Consider the following 22,003-nt stretch of genomic DNA (forward strand, 5'->3'; position numbering starts at 1 on the left):
GTAGAATAGAATAAACTGATATTTCATATTAGGAATTATCCGTAGATGATAAGTCAAGAAGTAGAGATGTTATCCAGAGTTATGTAAATAACTACTAGAAGAGATAAAAACTGAAATAGCTGAAGGAGGTTTCCTCTTATGAACAGGCCTGGGGATGTGAAGTGATAGGACTCAATCCATCACTTTCCATTATAAATTCCTCTGTGGAATTTGGTTTGGTAAATGCTGTAGTTTGATACAAGTGAGAAACTGTAAAAAAGAGAATACTAATAACACTTAAACTTGAAATAATACTCACATGATTTAAGAAAATAATATTCCATATATCTAAATGAATTTCAAAAGGGGGTGTGTGAACAACTGGTTATAAAAATAATACAGTGGAGGGTTAAAATGTACTCAAAGAGGGCAACATTTAAAGCATTGATACTTTTAGTATCTATTAGTAAGTACTGAAACATTGCAAACTCTTGGAAAGTATTAGCTTTATTTCTAACCTAAAACTCCAGTACTAAAATTTCTGATGATTTAATTCTAGCCTTGGTTTAAAAAAACACCAAAATGATATGATCTTCTGTAGAATGATATAGGATATATATGTCTTATATAGGATGATGTAACAGACATATATTTGGCAGCAGCTAGTTATTTATTCTTCCAGCAAGATTTCTTTTAGATAAACAGTCACAGAAAGGCAATGTAGGATGATGGAAGGTATTTATGTTTTAGAGTCTGCAGCTTAATGCTAAACCTAATCTTCTGAGCCACATGAACTCAGGAAATATTTTGCAACTTGCTTTATGCCTCTGAAAAATGAATTTCTTTCAAATCATTTATTGAGCACCTAATACAGAGTAAGGAAAATGTTAGGCTGTATAATTCTCATAGAAACTTTATGACCTAGAAATTATTTTCCACATGATTTTTCCATTTCTTCTGTATTCTGTTATTATCAGAAATGAACTATATAATTATAAAAAATGCCAACAAGTTTTCCTTTCCCAGGAATTTTGAAAAGATGCAGGTAGCAAAATAGAAAAGACACTGTTTGTTGCCTCTTTTCTTTGGATCTGTAGAGGTACCAGAACAAAAGAGATGGGAATAGAGATAAACTTAGTACATTTCCTAGGATTTAGATGTACTGGAAATGTCCACACCCCCTGCAGGCTTTTAGCTACAAGATTGCATCACCTATCAGAAAACTCTAAAGCTGTGTCTTTGTACTGAGTTCACATTTAAGGTATTAATAATGCCTTCAGCACAAGTCATTTCCAGGGAATTAATTTCCTAGCAGTCAGTGGGTTAAATCCCCACAAAATAACATGCAGGTGACCCAGTTGTATTGACCTCAAATATAGAATTTCAGATCAATAGCTGCAGTACTTGGATTCTGAAATCTAAAATAATCGCAGGTGTTTTTGTTACCCCAATGGATGTTATCAGACAGGGGATCACTATGGCAATTGCAGGTTCTTATCATATTAATGTTTGTTTTTGGTCCAAAAAGAAACTACTTAAAAGAGTAAATGCCTTCTGTTCCCTCTTCTTGGAATATGTAATGATGACTTTCAAACATATAATAAAAATTAACAGTATTTCAAATAGCACAAATGGTCATTAATTGCTTTTACATGAAATAGCATTTCTTCTTCAGAAGCAGAGCATTACAGCTGGATGCAAAATTCTTTTTGGTCTATTCACCTTTTAACTCTGTCATGAAAGCATTAACAGAAGATCTCTCGATTTGTAACCAAATAGAAATGCTAAGCCTTCACAAACTGGGCTTGGAGGTAGTGAGGCAGGAAAGGGAAACAATGTTATAGCTACCTGAACCATGACATTTACTGGCATGACATTTTGCTAGTGGCTAATCAGTGACCAGACATCACTTCAAGCATTGACACCAATAGAGGGAACTGATTACCCATGTGGTAAAGAAGCTGAGAGCCAATTAAGGAAGAGTTTAGTAACCAAGTAACTAGAGACTGCAGAAAGCCACTACCAGCCTGGAGGGACAAATGGAGGAGTGTCCCCATCGCCAGATGGAAGTTGGAGCCAGAATGGGCTGAAGACATGGAGCAGATGGATCCTCGGGTAGGGAAGCTACCTGAGGAAGTGGGTGGGCAAGGGAGAGAGGGGTGGAGGATAAACAAAAAACCTGGGTTATCTTTTCCTTCCCCCTCCCTCTGCCAACTACCACTGGCCACTCCCTTTGACTGCAGTAGCATCTCTGTAATGCAGCTGGGGAGGATCAACCTTCCATAGGTACAAAGCAAAGAAGTGACAAAAGGAGACGGTCAAAGAAGCCCAGAGCCAGTATATATGGACATCTCCCCTGGGGAATTACTTTACCTGGCTGGTTCCTTTTCATGAAAAGTTACGAACTCATGAGTAGGTCTGTTGAGCTCACAATATAGATTTCACAAGAAGCAGTGATAAAGCCCAGCACCTCTCTGGGATGGATAAGAATGTATTTACAGTTTCGAAATATTTTTTTTTTTTTTTTTTACTCAGTGCACATTATGTAACAGTGCCTCCTCTGGTGTGGTTTTGCCATTTCCAAGCAACTATGTGGACACTCTCCTACTGCTTAAGGATATTTAAATACGAACTACAACTTTGAGCTGAGTTAAGAATTCAAGAACTAATGTCAAGGTTATGTCAAAAATGCATGGATTAGCAAACATATGGCCCTTTCCAACATATTTCTCATCCACATTAACCTCTTGGTTAGTCCCTCCATTTTATATATGAAAAAAAGACTAAGTACTGCATGAGTTAGGTAAGGCAAGATTGTTGAGATTGATTCTCCTTGCTTTGAAAAATGAAGGAAAAACTCCCCTCTCTTTGCTTCTAAATCACTTTTTTTTAAACAAAGCTGATCTGAAGAAACACTGTTAGCATTTGTTCAGTATCTTACATCTTTAAAGGGACGTTCTAAAGTACTTTCTCATTCATTCACAACATAGCCTCTTTGATAGGAGTTGGAAAAAAATCATTGCAATAGCCATACATCACAGTAGCATGCTGCCTACCTCAATTCTGCTTTGTTAAGTTCTGACCATGCCAGTGTTTCTGAAATTCTGTCCAATTTGGAGCTGAGTCTAGGATAGCCCAGAGATGGTCTTACTTTTTATGGAAATTCAAAGGATACAACCTCACACAGGTTTGAGGGCCTGTTTTCCACATCCTTGGACTAGGAGAATGGATTGCCTAACATCTTCAGAATCAGGTTAAACAAGGAAGCTTAAATGATGGGTTGTGGCTCAGCTGGTAAAGAATCCGCCCGCAATGCAGGAGACCTGAGTTTGATCTGTGGGTTGGGAAGATCCCCTGGAGAAGGAAAAGGCTACCCACTCCAGTATTCTGGCCTAGATTTTTCCATGAACTGTATAGTCCAGGGGGCCACGAAGAGTCGGACACGACTGAACGACTTTCACTTTCACATGATGGGTATATTACATCACAGCCCTCAGATCAGCACAAGCACGAGTATGCTTCCAATGAGACAATTCTCACTTAAAAGCATGGAGACCATGATGTGAAATTTGTATGACTTCTTTAGATATATAGAATCAGAGTACATGGGTGCATGCTAAGTTGCTTTAGTCATGTCTGACTCTGCAATTCAGCCTGCCATGCTCCTCGGTCCACGGGCTTTCCCAGGCAAGAATACTGGAATGGATAGCCATGCCCTCCTCCAGGGGTAACTTCCTGACACAGGGATTGAATCCGCATCTCATATCTCCCACATTAGCAGGTATGTTCTTTACCACTAGCGCCACCCAAATGCAGAAGCCCCCAACGTCTTACTGGAATCCTGTCCTGGCATTATGACTGACCTTCCATATCAGAATAAACTGTTATGGAAATTCAGGCTTGTTTATTTTTGTCTTTATTCTTCCTTTTAAAAAGAAGTTAAGGGAGCCTGGGAACTATAAAATACTGTTCTTCTTGAGAAACAGAGGACTCATGAAATAAAAAGTCTGACAGGGGATAAGAGTTCCAGCCTCACTTCAAAACCCATATTTAAAGCACTGTTCCTCTATTCAACAACAACAACAACATCTGAAATTGTGAGCAGGCAGCAAGAAAAAGACCTTGGGAGAATAAACTCTGCTTTATTCCTATTTGATATCATTTTGCCAGAGCTTTAAACAAGCGTGAAGACTTTTGTGAAATGAAAAACAGAATAAAAGAGCATATTGAGGAGCTGTTTCCAACAGGCTCCCCGTATCCCACTCCCCCTAATGGGGATGCTGTACACACAGCCATCCAAGATCAGACCTCCTAAGTAGAGCATTTTTTTTCTTGGAGATTTTTCTCATTTGGACTTTAATTAAGCTCCTGCCAGGCTTGCAAGCTTTTTAATTTTACCTTTCTTTCTTCTTTCTTTTTCCTCCTTGAATCAGCCTGCTTGCCAGGAAACTTTTTCCAAGCTGTCACAATCATAGTAAGTATACCCCAAGATATTAATATTAAATTTAGAAATGTACTAGCCGCTGTTGCTTCAAAAATCAATAGCAGAAGTTTCCTCACATTTGGAAAGATTTTCATTTGTTTGCTCATTCATTCATTTATTCATTAATTCATTTGTTTTTCCTTAAGCGTGTGTGTGTGTGTGTGTGTGTGTGTTATGAATGAGAAGATAACAAAAAGGAGGCTTCATGGAGTGTACAATGACTACCGGCTAGTGACGTAACTCAACCTCCCCCAAAGCCACCAGTTTAATAGAAGAAGCTTTCCGTTACTTAATTGACACTCACAATGTCCATAAGCAAACTGTAGCCAACTCTTTCCTAGTGTTGGTGGGTATAGGGTGAGTGGTCCCTTAAGAAGGTAACGTCTCAGTTGATGATTTAACACCTCTTTGATGAAATGTAATGTTTAATTCACTTCAGTTCTTTTTCAAAGTCCCCTTGTAATCAGTTAAACTCATTGTGACTCCAAAAGTATAAAGGTAGGGGGCTGGGGCTTTGGAAGGTGACCCCTTTAAGGCAGATTGCGAACAAGGACCTAGTGTAGAGCACAAGGAACTCTGCTCGATGTTTTGTGGCAGCCTCTCTCCTCCTGGGGAGGAGTCTGAGGGAGAACGGACACTTGTATATGCTCGGCTGGGTTCCTTTGCTGTCTACCTGGAGCTATCACAACGTTGGTAACCAGCTAAGCTGCTGCTGCTGCTGCGTCGTTTCAGTCGTGTCCGACTCTGTGTGACCCCATGGACTGCAGCCTACCAGGCTCCTCCATCCCTGGGATTCTCCAGGCAAGAGTACTGGAGTGGGGTGCCATTGCCTTCTCCAGTTAACCAGTTATATTCCAATATAAAATAAAAAGTTAAAAAAAAAAAAAAAACAGCAAGAAAAAAATAAAGCAGATTGTATGAGAAGCTACTTTAGTTGAAAGCTATTTAATTGAAAATCAGCCACCCTAAACAGGATGTCTTCTTCTTTTTTTCTCTCAATTTTTAAAAATACTCAGATAATATTGCAGAAATAAGAATAAGCCATCAGAAGCACCAAAACTAGAATGAAAGCTGTGGAGCACTGGGGGTATTATCATCGCCATGATTGCTGTTCTCGCCACTCTTATTGTTTACTTAGTAATAATTCCACACCACCAGGTTTTTGCACCAGCCATTCCTGCATATGAGGTACTTACTGATCGCCTCCACAAACTGCTCAAAGAAACTGTAAGGGAAGAGCGGCTCAGGCAAGTCCCGGAAAAACATCTTCAGTGCTCCGGTGACAACGTGGATGTCCTCCCACTGGCTGTCGTCCAAATTCAGCTTCTCTTCTGGGAAAACACGAGGAGAAATGGAACAACTGGTTTTAATGAAACAATTACAAGACACTAATTATTATGTTAATGTTTGCCTACTATCATCAGCAACCGTTAACAGCCTTCTGCACCTAGAGGTTTGGTGCTGTGCATGTTTTTTTTTTTTTTCCTTTTTTCCATAGGAAGGGAACATTTTCAATGGAATACCATCTGTAGGAATGCAGCTAACAAAAAAACAAGAGACACAAAGAGACCGTGCCATTGACACAGTATGTCAGATACATTTATTCCCATAATGCATCAGTATGAAAATTAGCATCACAGCTCAACATGATTCAAAGCTATTTGGTTTAGAGGCCGAGGGGCTAAGAGTTGCCAATGATGGCTGGCTCAAGGGACCGGCCTAAAGGCCTTGCTGAGCCAACAGGAGACATATGCTAAACATGGCAATAGAAAATGAGTTATTGCTTTACATGTGTTAGCCTTGCTATGTACAAGGGAATAATGGGTAACACTTTTTTCCTTTTTTTGCTGAATATAAAGTCAGCAAGGAATAGAATACCGAGTGAGAAAGGATATTAATTCCTTCTTACTGCTTCAAAAATATCTTTTTTTTTTTTTTTTTTAGTTTTCATCTCAGCGAGGAAAATGTGCCCAGCAACAATATTAGACAGACCCCTGTTGGCCTACGTAGGCTATGCAAAGCTGTCAAAAATGATAACACACTAAAGGCAAACCACAAGTGCTCACCAACTCCTCTTAGAAACAACGGAAATGTTTGCTTGGGAAGCTTGAGTGAGTTGAGACATTTAAATATTAAAGAAAATAAAGGCCCCAGTAAAGTTCTCAGAAGAAATAAAGAGAGTCTGGGCAATTATTTCCTTCCCTTTCGTCTTCAGTATGAAAGACTGGAACCATTCTCACTCAAAAAGTGGATGCAATAATGTCTGAAAGTGACACTTTTCCACACAACTAAAAGGAAGCAGGCATAGAAGCATTGCTGCTGAAACACAGTATTTGTCTTTCTGAACGTTACAATACAGAAAAGATTTTGGATTCTGGGTTTAATGAAAACTGAAGCTAATCATTTTGGACAACCTGGGGCTTAACAGGAAAGCTGAGGATCCTGGCAAGAACTTAATAGGTATTTGGTCAACTGGAATTGTGTGTCTTTACCGATGTCTTGGGCTCACATTTAGATGCCTGCTTGTGTCAGTTTTATGAATGCAGAGGAGAATTTGCACCAAAAATGTAAGAAAAGCTGAGAATTGCCACTGTAGGGAATCTCTGCATGGGCTGTTTTGCTAATAGTGTTCATGTCCTTTTAAAAATATTAGCTGAAATCTTCATCAGATCTTTTTTTCTAAATGGATTATTATTCCCAGGGCTGGTAAGTGACGTTTCTGCTCAACTGGCTGTTTGCAAAGAGAAGGAATGAAGGTGAATCTGTTTATTTCAGCTGGGCTATTTTCTTCTTCCCTTTCAGTCTCCATCCCTACCTCAATCATAACACAATAATTCGCCCCACAACAAAATCAGCAGAGGAGACCTTCTTTCTGCCCTGCAATCATTTTTGATTGATTGTATTTCAACAATTAGTCTTTTATTTGGCTACACACTATTGAAATAGGACGACAGCATCCTAGCAGGCCAGCTTTAAACAGTCAACTGTTAACAATAGCATCAAAAAGGGAGACCTGATGGGGTTTACTGTCACTTTAAAGAACGGGGTTTTCACATTGTTGAAATCTGTCAGATATTTTGAAATGTCCCTCTCACTATGGTGCCACACCCCCTGCGTGCCCTTATAATAAAATTGGTTTTACTCCTGATTAAATCATTTTCTCCCTACCCACTACCATACTTCTCATAATGGACCTGTGCGCGCTACAGCTGGTGTTCTTCCCATGGTACCAATTCTTACTTTATCTTTTAAGCACTTTGCTGCTAAGATCTCATGCAGAGTGCTTATGTTTTGTTAAGAGCTTCATTCTTAGAGAAATAGCTTAACACATGTTCTAAAAATGTTGTACAACTTATTGCTTAAAGCACATTTAGAAAATGTATAAGTACGGTAGCTTTGGCACTGCACTTTAAGTGGAAAACTAAATACACACAAACACACACATACACACATGCTCACATGCACAACTATCTCTACCAAAAACGTATCACAAAAGTCCACACAAAAAGCCATTTTGCTGCATAGGTTTAACAGCACAAAAGTCCAACACAAAATGCTATTTTGCTGCCTAAGTTTAAGTTTGGCAGGTTAAAAAACAGGATGGTTTTATTTGAAGCAAGAAAAGACGAAGAGCAAACAATTGCGTAACCAAAGATAGATGCCAGTCATGATTGTCACCTCCAGATAAACATCACTTAATTCAACTGTTTTTGAAAATGAAATATTTCAATATACATAAAAAAGGAAATCTACCACTCAATCAACACCATTTGATTATATCCACTCAAAATGCCATATAATATCAATATCAACTTGTGTTACTCAAACTAACATTTCTATTATGTGGTCTTCATTTTAAAAAGACCATGTATAGCCCCTCAACAAGTAGCTTCAATAAATAAGATGATAAATAGTTGGAAAGGATTTTGGTATATAATACCTAATTTTTATATTAAGTTTTTCCATAAACAACCAAGGTTAAAATTTCTTTGTAAAACAGAGGACTTTAAGGCATATTTTTCAAGACCACTGCTACTTATCTAAATACGCAGTTGGGTCCATATTTATATGCCTTCTCATGAATGCAATCAGTAGTAAAGATGAAGTGACACTCATCTCTGTGTTAACAGGTATCATTATGAACACATTTGTACTATCTGATAGGCATTTTCTAACAGATCTGTTAGCGGTGATGATGTCTTCTTGGTCCCCGCCTTTCAAACGAGCAGGATTTCTCTGTAGGGAAGCACTGTTGACATTTGGGACTGAATACTTTTTTGCAACGAGGGCTGTCCTGCGCATGTTATGGTATTTAGTAGCATCCCTGGCCTCGGCCAACTCATTGCCAGCAGCACTTCCCAATGCTGCTGATGAAAAATGTCTCCAGATATTGCCAAATATCTCCTGGGGGTACAAAGTAATCCCCAGTGGAGAACCAAAACAATGGAGTCTGTAAGAGTCTATAAAAGTTCCTCAATAAACGTTGATTTGTGAAGTTTACCTTTGGTGGGCAGAGAAATAGAAAACTAGGTATGTGCATGTTGAGGTTCCTTTAACATGAACTTAAGTGCTGGTGGGGCTTCCCTTGTGGCTCAGGTGGTAAAGAATCTGCCTGCAATGCAGGAGACCTGGGTTTGATCCCTTGATTGGGAAGATCCTCTGGAGAAGGGAATGGCAACTCCAGTATTCTTGCCTGGAGAATTACATGGAGAGAGGAGCCTGGTGGGCTACAGTCCATGGGGTAGCAAAAATATGGATGAGTAACTAACACAACCAACACTAAGATCTGGTAATTATTATTGACAAGATAAAAACCTGTTACAGAACAAAATTCAGATAACTATATTTTAGGGAATCTTTGCAACAGCAACGATAACCAATAGTTATTTGGTGGGCTGCAGGCCATGGGGTCGCGAAGAGTCAGACACGGCTGAGCGACTTCACTTTCATGCATTGGAGAAGGAAATGGCAACCCACTCCAGTGTCCTTGCCCGGAGAATCGCAGGGATGGGGATTCGCACAGAGTCGGACACGACTGAAGTGACTTAGCTGTAGCAGTATTTGATGCTTACAGCATGCTAGAGACTATGCTATGCCCTTTACATTCTTTTTATATAATTTTTTTCAATAATGAGGTCTATGCTATTGTTATCATCAGCTTATCTTACAGACAAGGAAAATGAGGCATGTATAGATCAAGTAAAATTTCCATGGCTGACAAGTTATAAACCCAGGATAAGGAGTCAGTTTGTTGTTGTTGTTGTTGCTTAGCTTAGTCTCTAAGTCAGGTCTGACTCTTTTGTGACCCCATGGACTGTAGCCCACCAGGCTCCTCTGTCCCTGGGATTTCCCAAGCAAGTATACTGGAGAGGGTTGTCATTTCCTTCTACAGGGGATCTTCCCAACCCAGGGATCGAAACTGCATCTTCTGCACTTCAGGCAGATTCTTTACCGACTGAGCCACCCGTGAAGCCCAAGGAGTCAGTCAGTCTCTCTCCAAACCACTATGGTCAGGCTAAGCCTGGCTGGCAGAAGCTGAAAGGGTAAAGGCAAGTAAATAGTAATTGCCAGTGGTAGTGGATTGACTATTACTTCAAAGATAGTGATTTTTATATTTTATCCCTAAATATCTTACTTGAGGCTATGCTTTTACCTGTAAATGGACTCTGATCTTTCCTAATTACTCATTTATAGAAGAAACAGATTCTTATATAAACAGATATAAAGCAAACTGGCAATAAAAAGAATGCATTAGGAATGGGACAGAAGATGGAGCAAATTACTATGTGGTGCTAGAATGAAGAGGAAATATGATAGAGTGAGAAAGAGATTATATAAAACACCAGGCCTGGATTTACCACTAATTTATTGTGTATCTATTTATTTATTTGTGAAATGAATATATTTAGAAGGATAGTCATTTGTATCAAATGAGAAAATGTATCTGAAAAACATTTGGAAAGCAAAAAAACCTCAAACATATCCAAGATGCCATTGTGATAGGGAAGGTAAATAAAGGCCCAAAAGGCAAAATATATTAGGGATTAAAGCAATGGAAATACTGAGCAAACATCATAAACCATTCTGATTGTCTTAGAGGATTTACCTCAGCATGATGCAATTTGTCATAGGAGCTCAACAAAAACTTTACATGCTGGAGTCCAGTACTGGGAAGAAGCCTGATTGAATCAAGACACCTCACAATCATCACACCAATAATCTGTGCTGGTTTCTCCTGGCCCTCTAATCAGGTTATTGTAAATTCATGTTGGCCATGGCTTTTGGCTTAAACCATTTAAACAGAATTGAAGACAGCTTAAGCTCCAAAATCCAACGTCACTCTGTGACTTTTAAGATACCACAAGAAATATATTTTAATATTGTATCCAAGCATTCAAGTCTATCTTGAAATGTCCTTCCTTAAAGGGTTTTTTGTGGATTTTGTTGTTTTAAATAAAAACTTACCTGTATCCAGCTAAAAAGCCATTATATTTGAAATTAAACATTTTTGACAATAGCTATTAGTAATTACCTTTTTTTAAGAAGGAGAACTAAAAGGTGGATCTTGGATAGCCACAGTATGTCATTGTAATTTCCATGGAAAAAGGCATATTTAAATATCACTAACAGGATTTCCTTGGTGGTTCAGTGGGTAAGAATCCACTTGCCAACGCAGGAGACACAGGTTCAATCACTGGTCCAGGAAGATTCCACATGCCTTGAAGCAGCTAAGCCTGTGTACCACGACTACTGAGCCAGGCTCTAGAACCCATGAACCACAACTACAGAGCCCATGTGCTTCAACTATTGAAGCCTGTACACTATAGCCCACGCTCCGCAACGAGAAGCCATCACAAAGAGAAGCCCACACACCGCAGTCAAGAGTGACCTTTGCTTGCCCCAACTAGAGAAAGTCCACACACAGCAAGGAAGACACAGTGCAGTCAATAAATAAATAAATAAATAAATAAATATCACTAATAGTTTAATCACCATTCTCTTATTGTATGATATATTGCTCTATAGACTTGCTATAACCCCAAGTTGCAACATTAAGTCTGACTTTAACTAAAGGCACTGTGGTAACCTAGGATTGGTTGGCATGAAGCTGCAGACAAGCTTGGACTCTCCAGAGTAGAACAGTTACATAAGAAGAAAGATGCGCATCTTTGTGTATTGAAAAACAAGTACACTTTTACCTTGTAAATTTTCCATGGCAGTTTTAAAGTCCTCTTCCAACTTTTATTTTACTGGTGTAATAAAAAAAAAAGAGGAAAAGACAGCCTGACTTTACCAGGATACAGAGTGAATAGCTCTGATACCATTAATACAGTGACAAGAACCTATTACATCGTGAAACTCTCATAAAGGATATGGTATCTGCTTCCAGCACAGATGACCATTTGGAAACCTTATCGGAAAGCCCTGCTGGGTACATGAAAGTCACATCATGAATGAAAGAGATGCCATAGGGACAATCGATCCAAAAAATAATAATATGTTTGGCCATAAAATCAAACTGGAAGATTAGATATAAGAGTGGATGAAACATATCGTTTATAAGGATACAGCTGATTTTTAGTTTAGCATTTAAAGGGGAGGATCAAAAGGAAGTCGGGTGAATCATCCAACTAGCTCAACCTTTCCTGTCGTGTTAGCTCTTTAAAGTGACAGTTCAATCTGATTTCTGGTGGATTAGAGAGGTTCCAAATTCTCAAGCACAGAGATATGTACACTTTGTGCCAAAACCATCCTCTTTGCATCCTGCACCCACTAAAGACCCTCTGTAACTCCTTGGGAACAACATCAGACTTTGGTGGGGATTATCTTAGGAAATTAGGCTGGTTGACCAGTTAACTTGCTAGTTCATTTAATTTTTACTCAACAATTGTAGCTTGAATGGAGACTACATATTAGGAGCTGTATTTGGAGGCTTTTCAGAGCTGCAACTGTTGAGGCTGCTTTGTATACCTCAAAGAAGAGGGCTTCACCAGGTGCTCAGAAATATTCAAGTGAAAATAAATTAGGTTCTAGACATTTTACATCTTATTCCTGTCCCTTAGAATAACACTCTGTTTTACCTTAAAGCAGAGACAAATTCACCCCCAAAATGTGCTATGTCTGTTATGGGCTGAGTTGTGCCCCCTCTGCCATCCCGCACACTGCTACAATGAATAACTTGAATACTCAACCCCCTGTCCCCCACCATATTTGGAGATGGGGCCTTTAAAGAGGTAATTAAGGTAAAATGAAGTGACATGGATGGCTTTATTCCAATATGACTGGTTTCTTTATAAGAAGGGGCAATTAGACATCACAAAGGAAGACCATGTGAAGACATTGGAAAAAGGCATCCATACGCTAAGGAGAGAAGCTTCAGAAGAAAGCAAACTTGCCAACACCTTGATTCTGGTCAGAGAGGAAATACATTTCCATTGTTTAATCCCCTAGCCCCTCATCCCTCCTAGTCTATGATACTTTGTTCGGCAGCCCTAGAGAATGAACACAATGCCCAAAGTTTCTGTGCAGAGAAAGACATCATGTTCCTAGATTACATCTAGACATTTTCTCAAATCATGGGCCATGTCACACATATGAAATATGGTAGACAATAGAAATAGCTATTTAAGTAATTCAAACTAAATAAAAATAATTATTTAGATTCAGAGAAAGCATTTGAAGGTTGAATTAATTGAACAATTTCTTGCCTATTCAGGCTCAACCTAACTATTTCAAATGGTTTGGTATATACACATGCAGGATACTCTCCAGCAAGACTACCAGACAAAGAATAAAATCATGATTGCTATTTTCTTACCCATTCTTTTTTCCAGCTACTACTTATAAAGGAGAAATACTTCATTGCTGCTATAGCCCAAGACATGAAATACTAAGGAACATTTAAAATGGTTCTCTGGAAATCTTGGGCTTCCCAGATGGTGTTAGTGGTAAAGAATCTGCTTGCCAATGCAGGAGACATAAGGGAAGCAGGTTTGATCCCTGGGTCAGGAAGATCCCCTGGAGTAGGAAATGGCAACCCACTCCAGTATTCTTGCCAGGGAAATCCCATGGACTAAGGAGCCTGGCGGGCTACAGTCCGTGGGGTCGCAAGCAATTGGGTATGACTGAGCATGCACGTGCACACACACAGACACACACACAAACATATACACACACACAGGAGATCTCAATGCAAGACAAATCTACTCTCTATGGCCATGGTTATCTATCAAAGCGGGCAGAAAGCTGTTTTAAATATGTAACTTTATATTCCAAAACCAAAGAAATTTATTCCTTACTATTTACCACAGTAACCTGCTGGAAGCTATTAGAAGACATACATTTGAAAAATGGTTACTCTACTGTAAAAGGAGATGGTTTGATCCATATAGAGAATGGACACTTTTGCCACATGGTCTACCAAATTCAATTTTGTGTGGCCTCCTTATAGTAAGAAAAAGGGAGGACCAAGAAAATAAGCAGAAATTCTCTAACATGCTAAAGCCTCTTTCATGAAAGCTTCTATTTCTTAACTCCACTGGGTTAAGTGAAAATAAATTGGGGTATTTTGGTATGCCATGTTAGCTTGCTTTCCATGGACTTCATGCTGTGTACTTTTTTTTGGAGATCACTTAAGAAGCCCAAGGCATGCAAATAATGTTACAGGCTAATGAAATGTCTTTACTGACTCTCTTTGATGGTGGTGGAGCAGCCTTCTACTCTATCTATCCTTCCCCAGCTAACCAATACAGGAACTGAGTCAAGAGTGACTATGCCTTATTTTTATTTTCCCTCAGATTTCATTTGAATGTAAATAATAACAAAATAAATAGGTACAACTGAAATTTGTGAAGCAGGCACCACAGATGGAAAGTATAACAAACGTGTCATTGCTTTGTGCATTTTTAATTTATAACTTCATAACATAAAACATCTTCCCATCATAACTCCATGTATAATGCCACCTTATAAAATGCTGTTATGGACATTACTTTTCTCTCCTGGCTTCTAGGTTTTTTTTTGTCTAGGCATCCGAGGAGAGATAGCCCTGTTCAGACTCTAACAACAGTAACAATGATAAAAATGAATTGACTTTGTTAGGATCATAAATTTTAAAAGAAGGATACATTTCATGATACCAATATATACTTCTTTAATTCCTTTCTTACTCAGAGCTTCCAATACTGCTCTTATTTCCATGCAGTCAAAGGCTTTTTGTGCTCTGCAGACACTATACACAATGGTTCATTTTATTTGACCATCTTCTCCAAACAGATTCTGAATTCACTCGAATTCCATGGATGATTTCATACATTACATACGCCAAAGGGTAGAGAATCCGTAGGATTAAATTTCAAGTCATTTTTGAAAGTTTTCTTCGTTATCGGCTCTAAGTTTCAACACTATCGCTTTTTGTTCTCTCTGAGTTATATTACATTTGTAAATACCAAGCAGAAGGTCAGGTCAAAACATATCTCATAATGATATCTAGGAAATAAATATAACTAAGGTCTATAAATACCCATTTATAGATAACATGTCTATTGTAGGTATATGCACATATATAGATATTGCCTAACATACTGGTTTCCTTACTTGTCTAATGAGAACCGTCATCTCTCCCTCCTAATTTTGTGTAGAATTCAGTGAAGAGATGTGAAAGATCTAGTATAGGCTTGTTATACATTATTAGGAAATTTATTTGAGTATTATCTGTGTCAATCAGACTTTGGCAAATATTTTCAGAATCTTATACAATATCTGGCTTAAATTACTCCTTTTACTATACTGTCCTGAGAGATGTAACTTTTGATGAAAAGTTTGACCATTTAAATAAGAACTGATAAACAATTGAAGCTTAACAAATATATAACAATAATACAGCTGACCCTTGAACGACCTGGGTTTGAACTGCAAGTGTTTACTTAATATACACATTTTTTTCAAATATTGCAGTGCTAAACGAGCCGCACTTGGTCAAATCAGCAGATGCAGAGCCACGGCTACAAGAGGAACTGTGCATATGGAGGGTAGATTATAAATTAGACTGTGATTTTCAACTGCATGGAAGGTCTGCCACACCTAATCCTTTCAGTGCTCAAGGGTCAACAGTAAGTACAAATTAAAAAAATAAACCCAACAACAATGACTGTTTTCTGGTGAAATAAAAATCTAAATAGAAACAAAGTCAAAAGAAAAAGGAACGAGCATACTGAAAATGAAGTGAAGGAATGAAATTCCATCATTCTACATCAATTTCAGCATTACATTTATAGCGCAAAGTGAAACAAAACTATCAATCAAGTTAATACATTCACTCATTAAAAATAAAATACCTAACATGTGTCAAATGCGCTAAGTGCAAGAGGTATGGGTGGGGAAGGCAGTTATAATGACAGAACGAGGATTGTAAGATATCTAAGAAATGGTATATAATCTCTTGAAATATGACAATTCTTAAGTTTTCTAACATTAGTACTAGAATTATGCTGTCTCTAGGAAAGGAGCTACCCCTTTTAATTTTATATTCACTTCATTAGTACAAAGACATGCTCAATTAGTTGCTTGCTAAGTATCTTTTTAATAAAGATGATGATGATAACTATATAGATGTCCAAGTCTGAGAGTTATCTACGGTTCCTTTTGTAGAAAGACAGGAAGACATCATCTGCTGTGGTCTCAGGTGAACTGTTAGTACTAAAGACACCTTTCCAAGCAGCCTACGCAGTTTTGGCCTCTGTGAGCCTCTCCTTTTGTCTGCAGAGTAGGGATGAACACATGCAAACTTCACCACACGTTCTCACACAAGAAAGTTAGTAGATGAAACTGGAGTGATGTTAGCGGAAAGATACAGCTTTCTTCAACTAGGTACTCTTCTCCTTGCTTTTCTTCTCTTCTGATCTAACACAAAACACATCTGTGGCCCTCACTCCTGAGTTTTTGCCTATGGTTTCTGAGGACACCCGTGTCTATGCTGCCGATCTTCACTCTGGCCTACAGTCAGCTTCATTTCGGATCCATTTACTATGTTACTCATCCTAGCTTGGTGATCGTATTACTCTGGGCTGGGCATGCATCCTTAGTTGTGTCTGACTCTTTGCAATACCATGGACTGTAACTCGCCAGGCTCCTCTGTCTGTGGGATTTTCTGGGCAAGAATACTGGAGTGGGTTGCCATTTGCTCCTCCGGGTATCTTCCTGACCCAAGGATCGAACCTGTGTCTCTTGCATCTCTTGCATTGGCATGTGGATTCTCTACCACTGTGCTACCTGGGAAGCCCATTACTCTGGGGGCACACCCTAAATAACTTAGCTACAGCAGTCCTCTTTCACCCTTAGTTTTGTTTTCCACAGGTATCTGCCATCAATCACAGTCTGAAAATATTAAATGATACATTTTAGAAATAAATTTTAAGTCATTCTGAGTAGTGTGATGAAATCTCATGCAGTCCTGATTTGTCCCCTTCCCTCCCCACTCCCGGGGCCCTGAATCTTCCTTTTATCTAGTGTAGCCTCCGTCAGTCACCTAGTAGCCCTCTCGATTACCACACTGACTATCATAATATCAGAGGCTTGTGTGCAAGACACCCTTCCTTAATATTGGCCCCAAAACACAAAAGTGGTGATGCTGGCAATTTGGATATGCCAAAGAGATGCTATAAAGTGTTTCCTCTAAGTGAAAAGGTAAAAGTTCTCCATTTAATAAGGAAAGGAAAAGAAGCTGTATGCTGAAGTTACTAAGATTGATGTTTAAGAACAGACCTTCTGTCCATGAAGTTATGAAAAAGGAAAAATAAATTCATGCTAGTTTTACTGTTGCACCTCAAACTGCCAAACTTTAGTTAAGATGGAAAAGGCATTAAATGTGTACAGTAAGATATTCTGTGTGTGAAAGGGCACAGCCACATAACTTTTATTTCAGCATATCGTTATAATTGTTCCAGTGCTTTGGCAGGAGTGAGCAAGATGGATCAGAGTGAGTATATGGATGAGAGATGATGTGTCCAAGCAGCAAACAGCTCAGTTGAGGGGCTCTGTTGTGTTAAAATACTGCATATTCACTGTGGAAAACAATATTTTAAATACAGTCAGGAGATAGAGAAAAACTCAGGTGTATTCAAGCAACCACTGCACAGCAGAGAAAGAAGTCTAGAAAACTGATGGCTAGGCATATACAAAGGATTAAAGTTCAGAGACAATTATTGTGTATCACATTTATCACAAGTTCAAGGAAGTCAAAATATTCTATATTCCTGAAGTTTATAAAAACCTGCTGGTAGTTGGAAAACGAAAATCCGTGTGGATTATCTGACCAGAGATAAGACTTCAATGGTGTTTCAGTATCATGCACTACTTTACTGACTCTACAAAAGGGAATTACAATTAATTGGATTATGCTGGTCTCCACACGCTGATTGTAAGAAAAGGAAGTATAAAAGTGTAACTATTGCTAACAGGTCATATCTATCATCAACCATGGGATTTGCTTTTTTACTTACCAATAAGATTAATTTCTTCTTTACAATTTTTCAATTTGAAGCTGTTTTAATTATAGAGTTTAGAAAATTCAAAGGAAAAGGCAAACCTACTTTCAATGTATTATTAATAATTGACTGCACTTTTATTCATCTTTATGATGAGGGAAAAACAAATGGACGGTTTTGTTTACTGTTTAGAAGAGTTTTACTTAAGATTTCTTTGCAATCTTTTCTGAATTTCAATTGAATTGAAAGGTTTTTATACTTAATTTCTATAAAGTGCTAGGCCTGGGGCTATGTTTCTGGGAATTCACGGAGATGTGGTCTCTGTTTTCAGGGTGCTTAACATCTAGTAAAGAACTTTGTTCTGAAAACTCTAAATATCATAATATGCTAAGTGGAGTGTTAGATTAAAGATATGAACTACTACCTAACATAATATAATTGAGCCCTTCTCAGGCACTATTCTAAGTGCTTCACATATGTTAATTTACCTTCACATCAACACACGCTATAAGTACTATTATTTTTTTCAGTTTTACTTATAGGGAAATGGGTCCAGTATTAAGTAACTTATCCAGGTTCACTCAGATATTTAGCTAGAGTCCAGTAATCTGGTTCTAAGCCTTCAGAACCTTTAGGCACTCTGCTAGCACAGAGTATGAACTGGTTCATTCTGAGTGGGGTGACTGATGAAATTGCTCTAAGGTAATGGCAGTAAGGGGTTCATTGGATTTTGATGGACTGAGACGGGGAGGAAAGATGTTCTAGGCCCTGGTCATACAAATGTGGTCTCAGGACCAGCCATATTGGCATCACATAGGATAATGTTAGAAATGAAAATTAATGAACCATACCTCAGACTTACTGAATCAGAATCTCTGGGGTGCGGCTGGCCATCTGTGATTTAGCAAGTGCTCCAGGTGATTCTGATGCGTGCATGCTAAAGTGGGTTATGTAAGGTGATGAGAGCTTAGCTTGGAAATCAGTGGATAGCTTCACTGTCATGTTAAGAGATTAAATGTTCTTTAGACAAGAGAGACCCATTAAAAGTTTGAGTGGGAATATATGTCACTCAGACTGTATTCTATGGACATAGTATTTGACAGATGAAAAGGTAAGAATATGCAAATTATTTAGGAAGCCATTGCAATTGTCCAAGGCACCATGAAGGCTAGAATTAAGTAGTGTTTGTAGAAATGCAAAGAAAAGGTTGAGGATAAAAGGACTTAAAATTTAATGAAAACAGTGGTGGTAGAGGGAAAAGAGAATCAGGTAAAACTACTGTTTCTAGCTGGAAGGATGTTGGTGTGTTGATATAGCTGTCATGTATTAGACACCTGAGGAAGAGTGGCTAGGAGTTTTTATTCATTCAGTTCGTTCTCAAGAAGAAGATGCCAGGGGGTATGAGTTTGATTTGGGAATGCTACTGGCATTTCCAGGTGGCAATGTCCAGTAGACATTTGTATATTTGACCATGAAGCCTAGTAAAGTGGATAAAGATTAAATAGGTCACTTTGAGAATTATCAACATAGAAGTAAGAGTTAAATAATAATGATAACCACAGTAATGACAACAGAAGCTGTTGTTGGTTTCTATCATGTGCCAGTCACTGTAAGATGCACTTTACACACACATGATCTTAATTAACTTCCATAGCAACCAAACAAGATCGTACTATCCTAACTTAACATGTGAAGATCTAAAGACCAGAGAAATTAACTAGCTCAAGTTCACTCAGGAAGTTAGTGTCTCAGTAAGTTTTTAACATTGCTTCTTCACTTGTAAACTATTTTGCAAGACTACCTAAGATAATAAAGGATACAAATGGTCATGTAGAAACAGAGCAAGAAGAGAAGGGTACCATGCAAATTTATGTCCTGGAAGTCAGAATATAATTCTCTTTATATGAGTTTAAAAGCAAACAGCTCCAGACTATGATTTGAAAGGAATATCCAACCAACAACACTGATTCTTATGTTAATACTTAAGTTCCAAAAATCAGCGTCTACACAAATCAGCTGGCTTGACAAGGTAAACTCCACAGCAGTTTTGTCTCTAGAGGAGCAGCAGCAGTCTTAAGTACATGGAATAAGTCATACTTTGTGATTCAGGTCATCTGTCCTAAAGAACACCAATCACTGCAAACCCAGTGCTCTCTGATCTGGTACTGAATAATGATCACCATGTTGTAAATTTTATGGTGCAAAATACATCTAAAGTTGAGAGGAATGAAACATAATGGAGTGATAGGTGTTTCCCAGGCTCAATGGTCATGTCTATGCAAACTATCAATTTGTTGTTTGATAGTCTGAAGTGGATAGTTTGCAATCAAACCAACAATAAATAACCTGTCAGATTTATAACACTCCTCCTTAGTACAAAAGGTTTAGGAAGACAGTACTAAATGATGACTCTTGATTAAGGCATGACATGATTTTAGGAACATTATGTTTTAGTTTTCTGAAAATCTAGGTTACATTTCCTTTAATGAACAGAGCTATTTTTAAGTGATAGAATAGCCGAAAGTTAATTTGAATGTGTGATAAGGCACTTGAACAAACCTCCACAATAGATATCATTTACAGATTTTAAAGACCACGATTTCTCATTCCATCCATTCAAGGCCTCTACTATAATACATGACCCAACCCGCCACTTAATCTTAACTTTCTTCTTCACTCAGACCCCTGACATCTGTTCCTATTAAACTGGTATTCTCTCCATTCCCCAGAAAAGTTAAGCTCTACTCCACACCCTCCATACTTTGGTTCCTTCTCATTCTGGACCTAAACTATCATATCCCCTCCTTCCTTCTACTCCATCCTACCAATTCTTTAAAGCCCAAAGGGAAGCCTTCACATCTCCCCAAATCCTCCCTAGAGTGATCCACTTCTGCTTGATCTCACTTGCCTTTGAAAGCTGAGGATTTATTGTCTATGACACTAGCTTGGGGACTGCGCATGCATGTGTGCTAAGATACTTCAGTTGTGTCCGACTCTTTGCAACCCTATGGACTGTAGCCCTCCTGGCTTCTCTGCCCATGGGGTTCTCCAGGCAAGAATACAGATTAGGTTGCCATGCCCTTCTCCAGGGGATCTTCCTGATCCAGGGATCGAATCCACGTCTCTTGTGTCTCCTACATTAGCAGGCAGGTTTTTCACCACTAGTGCTAGCTACGAAGCCCGATTTGGGGATGAAGCCTTAAGAATCAGTGCATTCTTGCATTGTCTCCTCCTACCCTCTGTTCTGCAGAAGCCTCCTTCTGGTTCAGTATGGTTGGAAGCCTTTTGGTAACAGGACCTTGGTGAAGTGGTGCATATAAGTCAGATCCTGGGTACAGAGCAGGGTAGAGAATAAGGGAGAACCAGTGTGGAGCGGGAAGGAAACAGAAAATTACAAGCATATCAATCCAATACTGGGCTTCCCAGGAGGCTCAGTGCTAAAGAATCTGCCTGCCAACACAGGAGACGTGGGTTCAGTCCCTGGGTTGGGAAGGTTCCCTGGAGGAGGAAATGGCAACCCACTCCAGTAAGCTTGCCTGGGGAATCTCTTGGACAGAGGAGCCTGGTAGGCTGCCGTCCGTGAGATGACAAAAAGTCGGACTGAAGTGACTGAGCATTAAGCATAATCCAATAATCTGTATGTTGGAAACCTGAATCCAGTGGTCCAGAGTAACAGTTCAGAATCTCAGACAGTAGAACTTGGCTTTGAATACTGTAGGAACTTTCTGGGTGGAGACGGGAGGGACAAATATCTTTTGTGTAAGGCCATCCCTAACATCCTTAATCCCATAAAGAAACACATGTACATGCACTTATTTCAAAGTGTAATTATTGACATAAACACAGCTGCTCTCTACGTTAAAGGAACATTAAGCTCACAAAAGCATGGAAATTCCTACTTAGAGTGAATACTCCATCCTTTACAGGCCTTGTTGCGCCCAGATGCTGCATGTATGTTTGCACTGTTTAAAAGGCTGATGTACAAAAGCAAAAAAGGTGGGAGAAAAATTCACTGAAAAAAGGATCAAGCCATGTAGTCTTGTCCTATTCTTCAATT

The 22,003-nt window shown here is 38.8% G+C and overlaps 1 protein-coding gene across 1 annotated transcript in view; it reads right to left on the minus strand.

Moving 5' to 3' along the window:
* ARHGAP15 (Rho GTPase activating protein 15) overlaps positions 1–22,003 on the minus strand; it is a 678,501-nt gene that overhangs the window by 129,632 nt on the left and 526,866 nt on the right. The window contains exon 12 of the mRNA XM_061135692.1: positions 5,659–5,793. Within this exon, the coding sequence (XP_060991675.1) occupies positions 5,659–5,793 (135 nt within the window). The remainder of the gene's footprint in view (positions 1–5,658; positions 5,794–22,003) is intronic.

Source organism: Dama dama, chromosome 33 (assembly GCF_033118175.1).
Source record: "Dama dama isolate Ldn47 chromosome 33, ASM3311817v1, whole genome shotgun sequence".
NCBI lineage: Eukaryota > Metazoa > Chordata > Mammalia > Artiodactyla > Cervidae > Dama > Dama dama.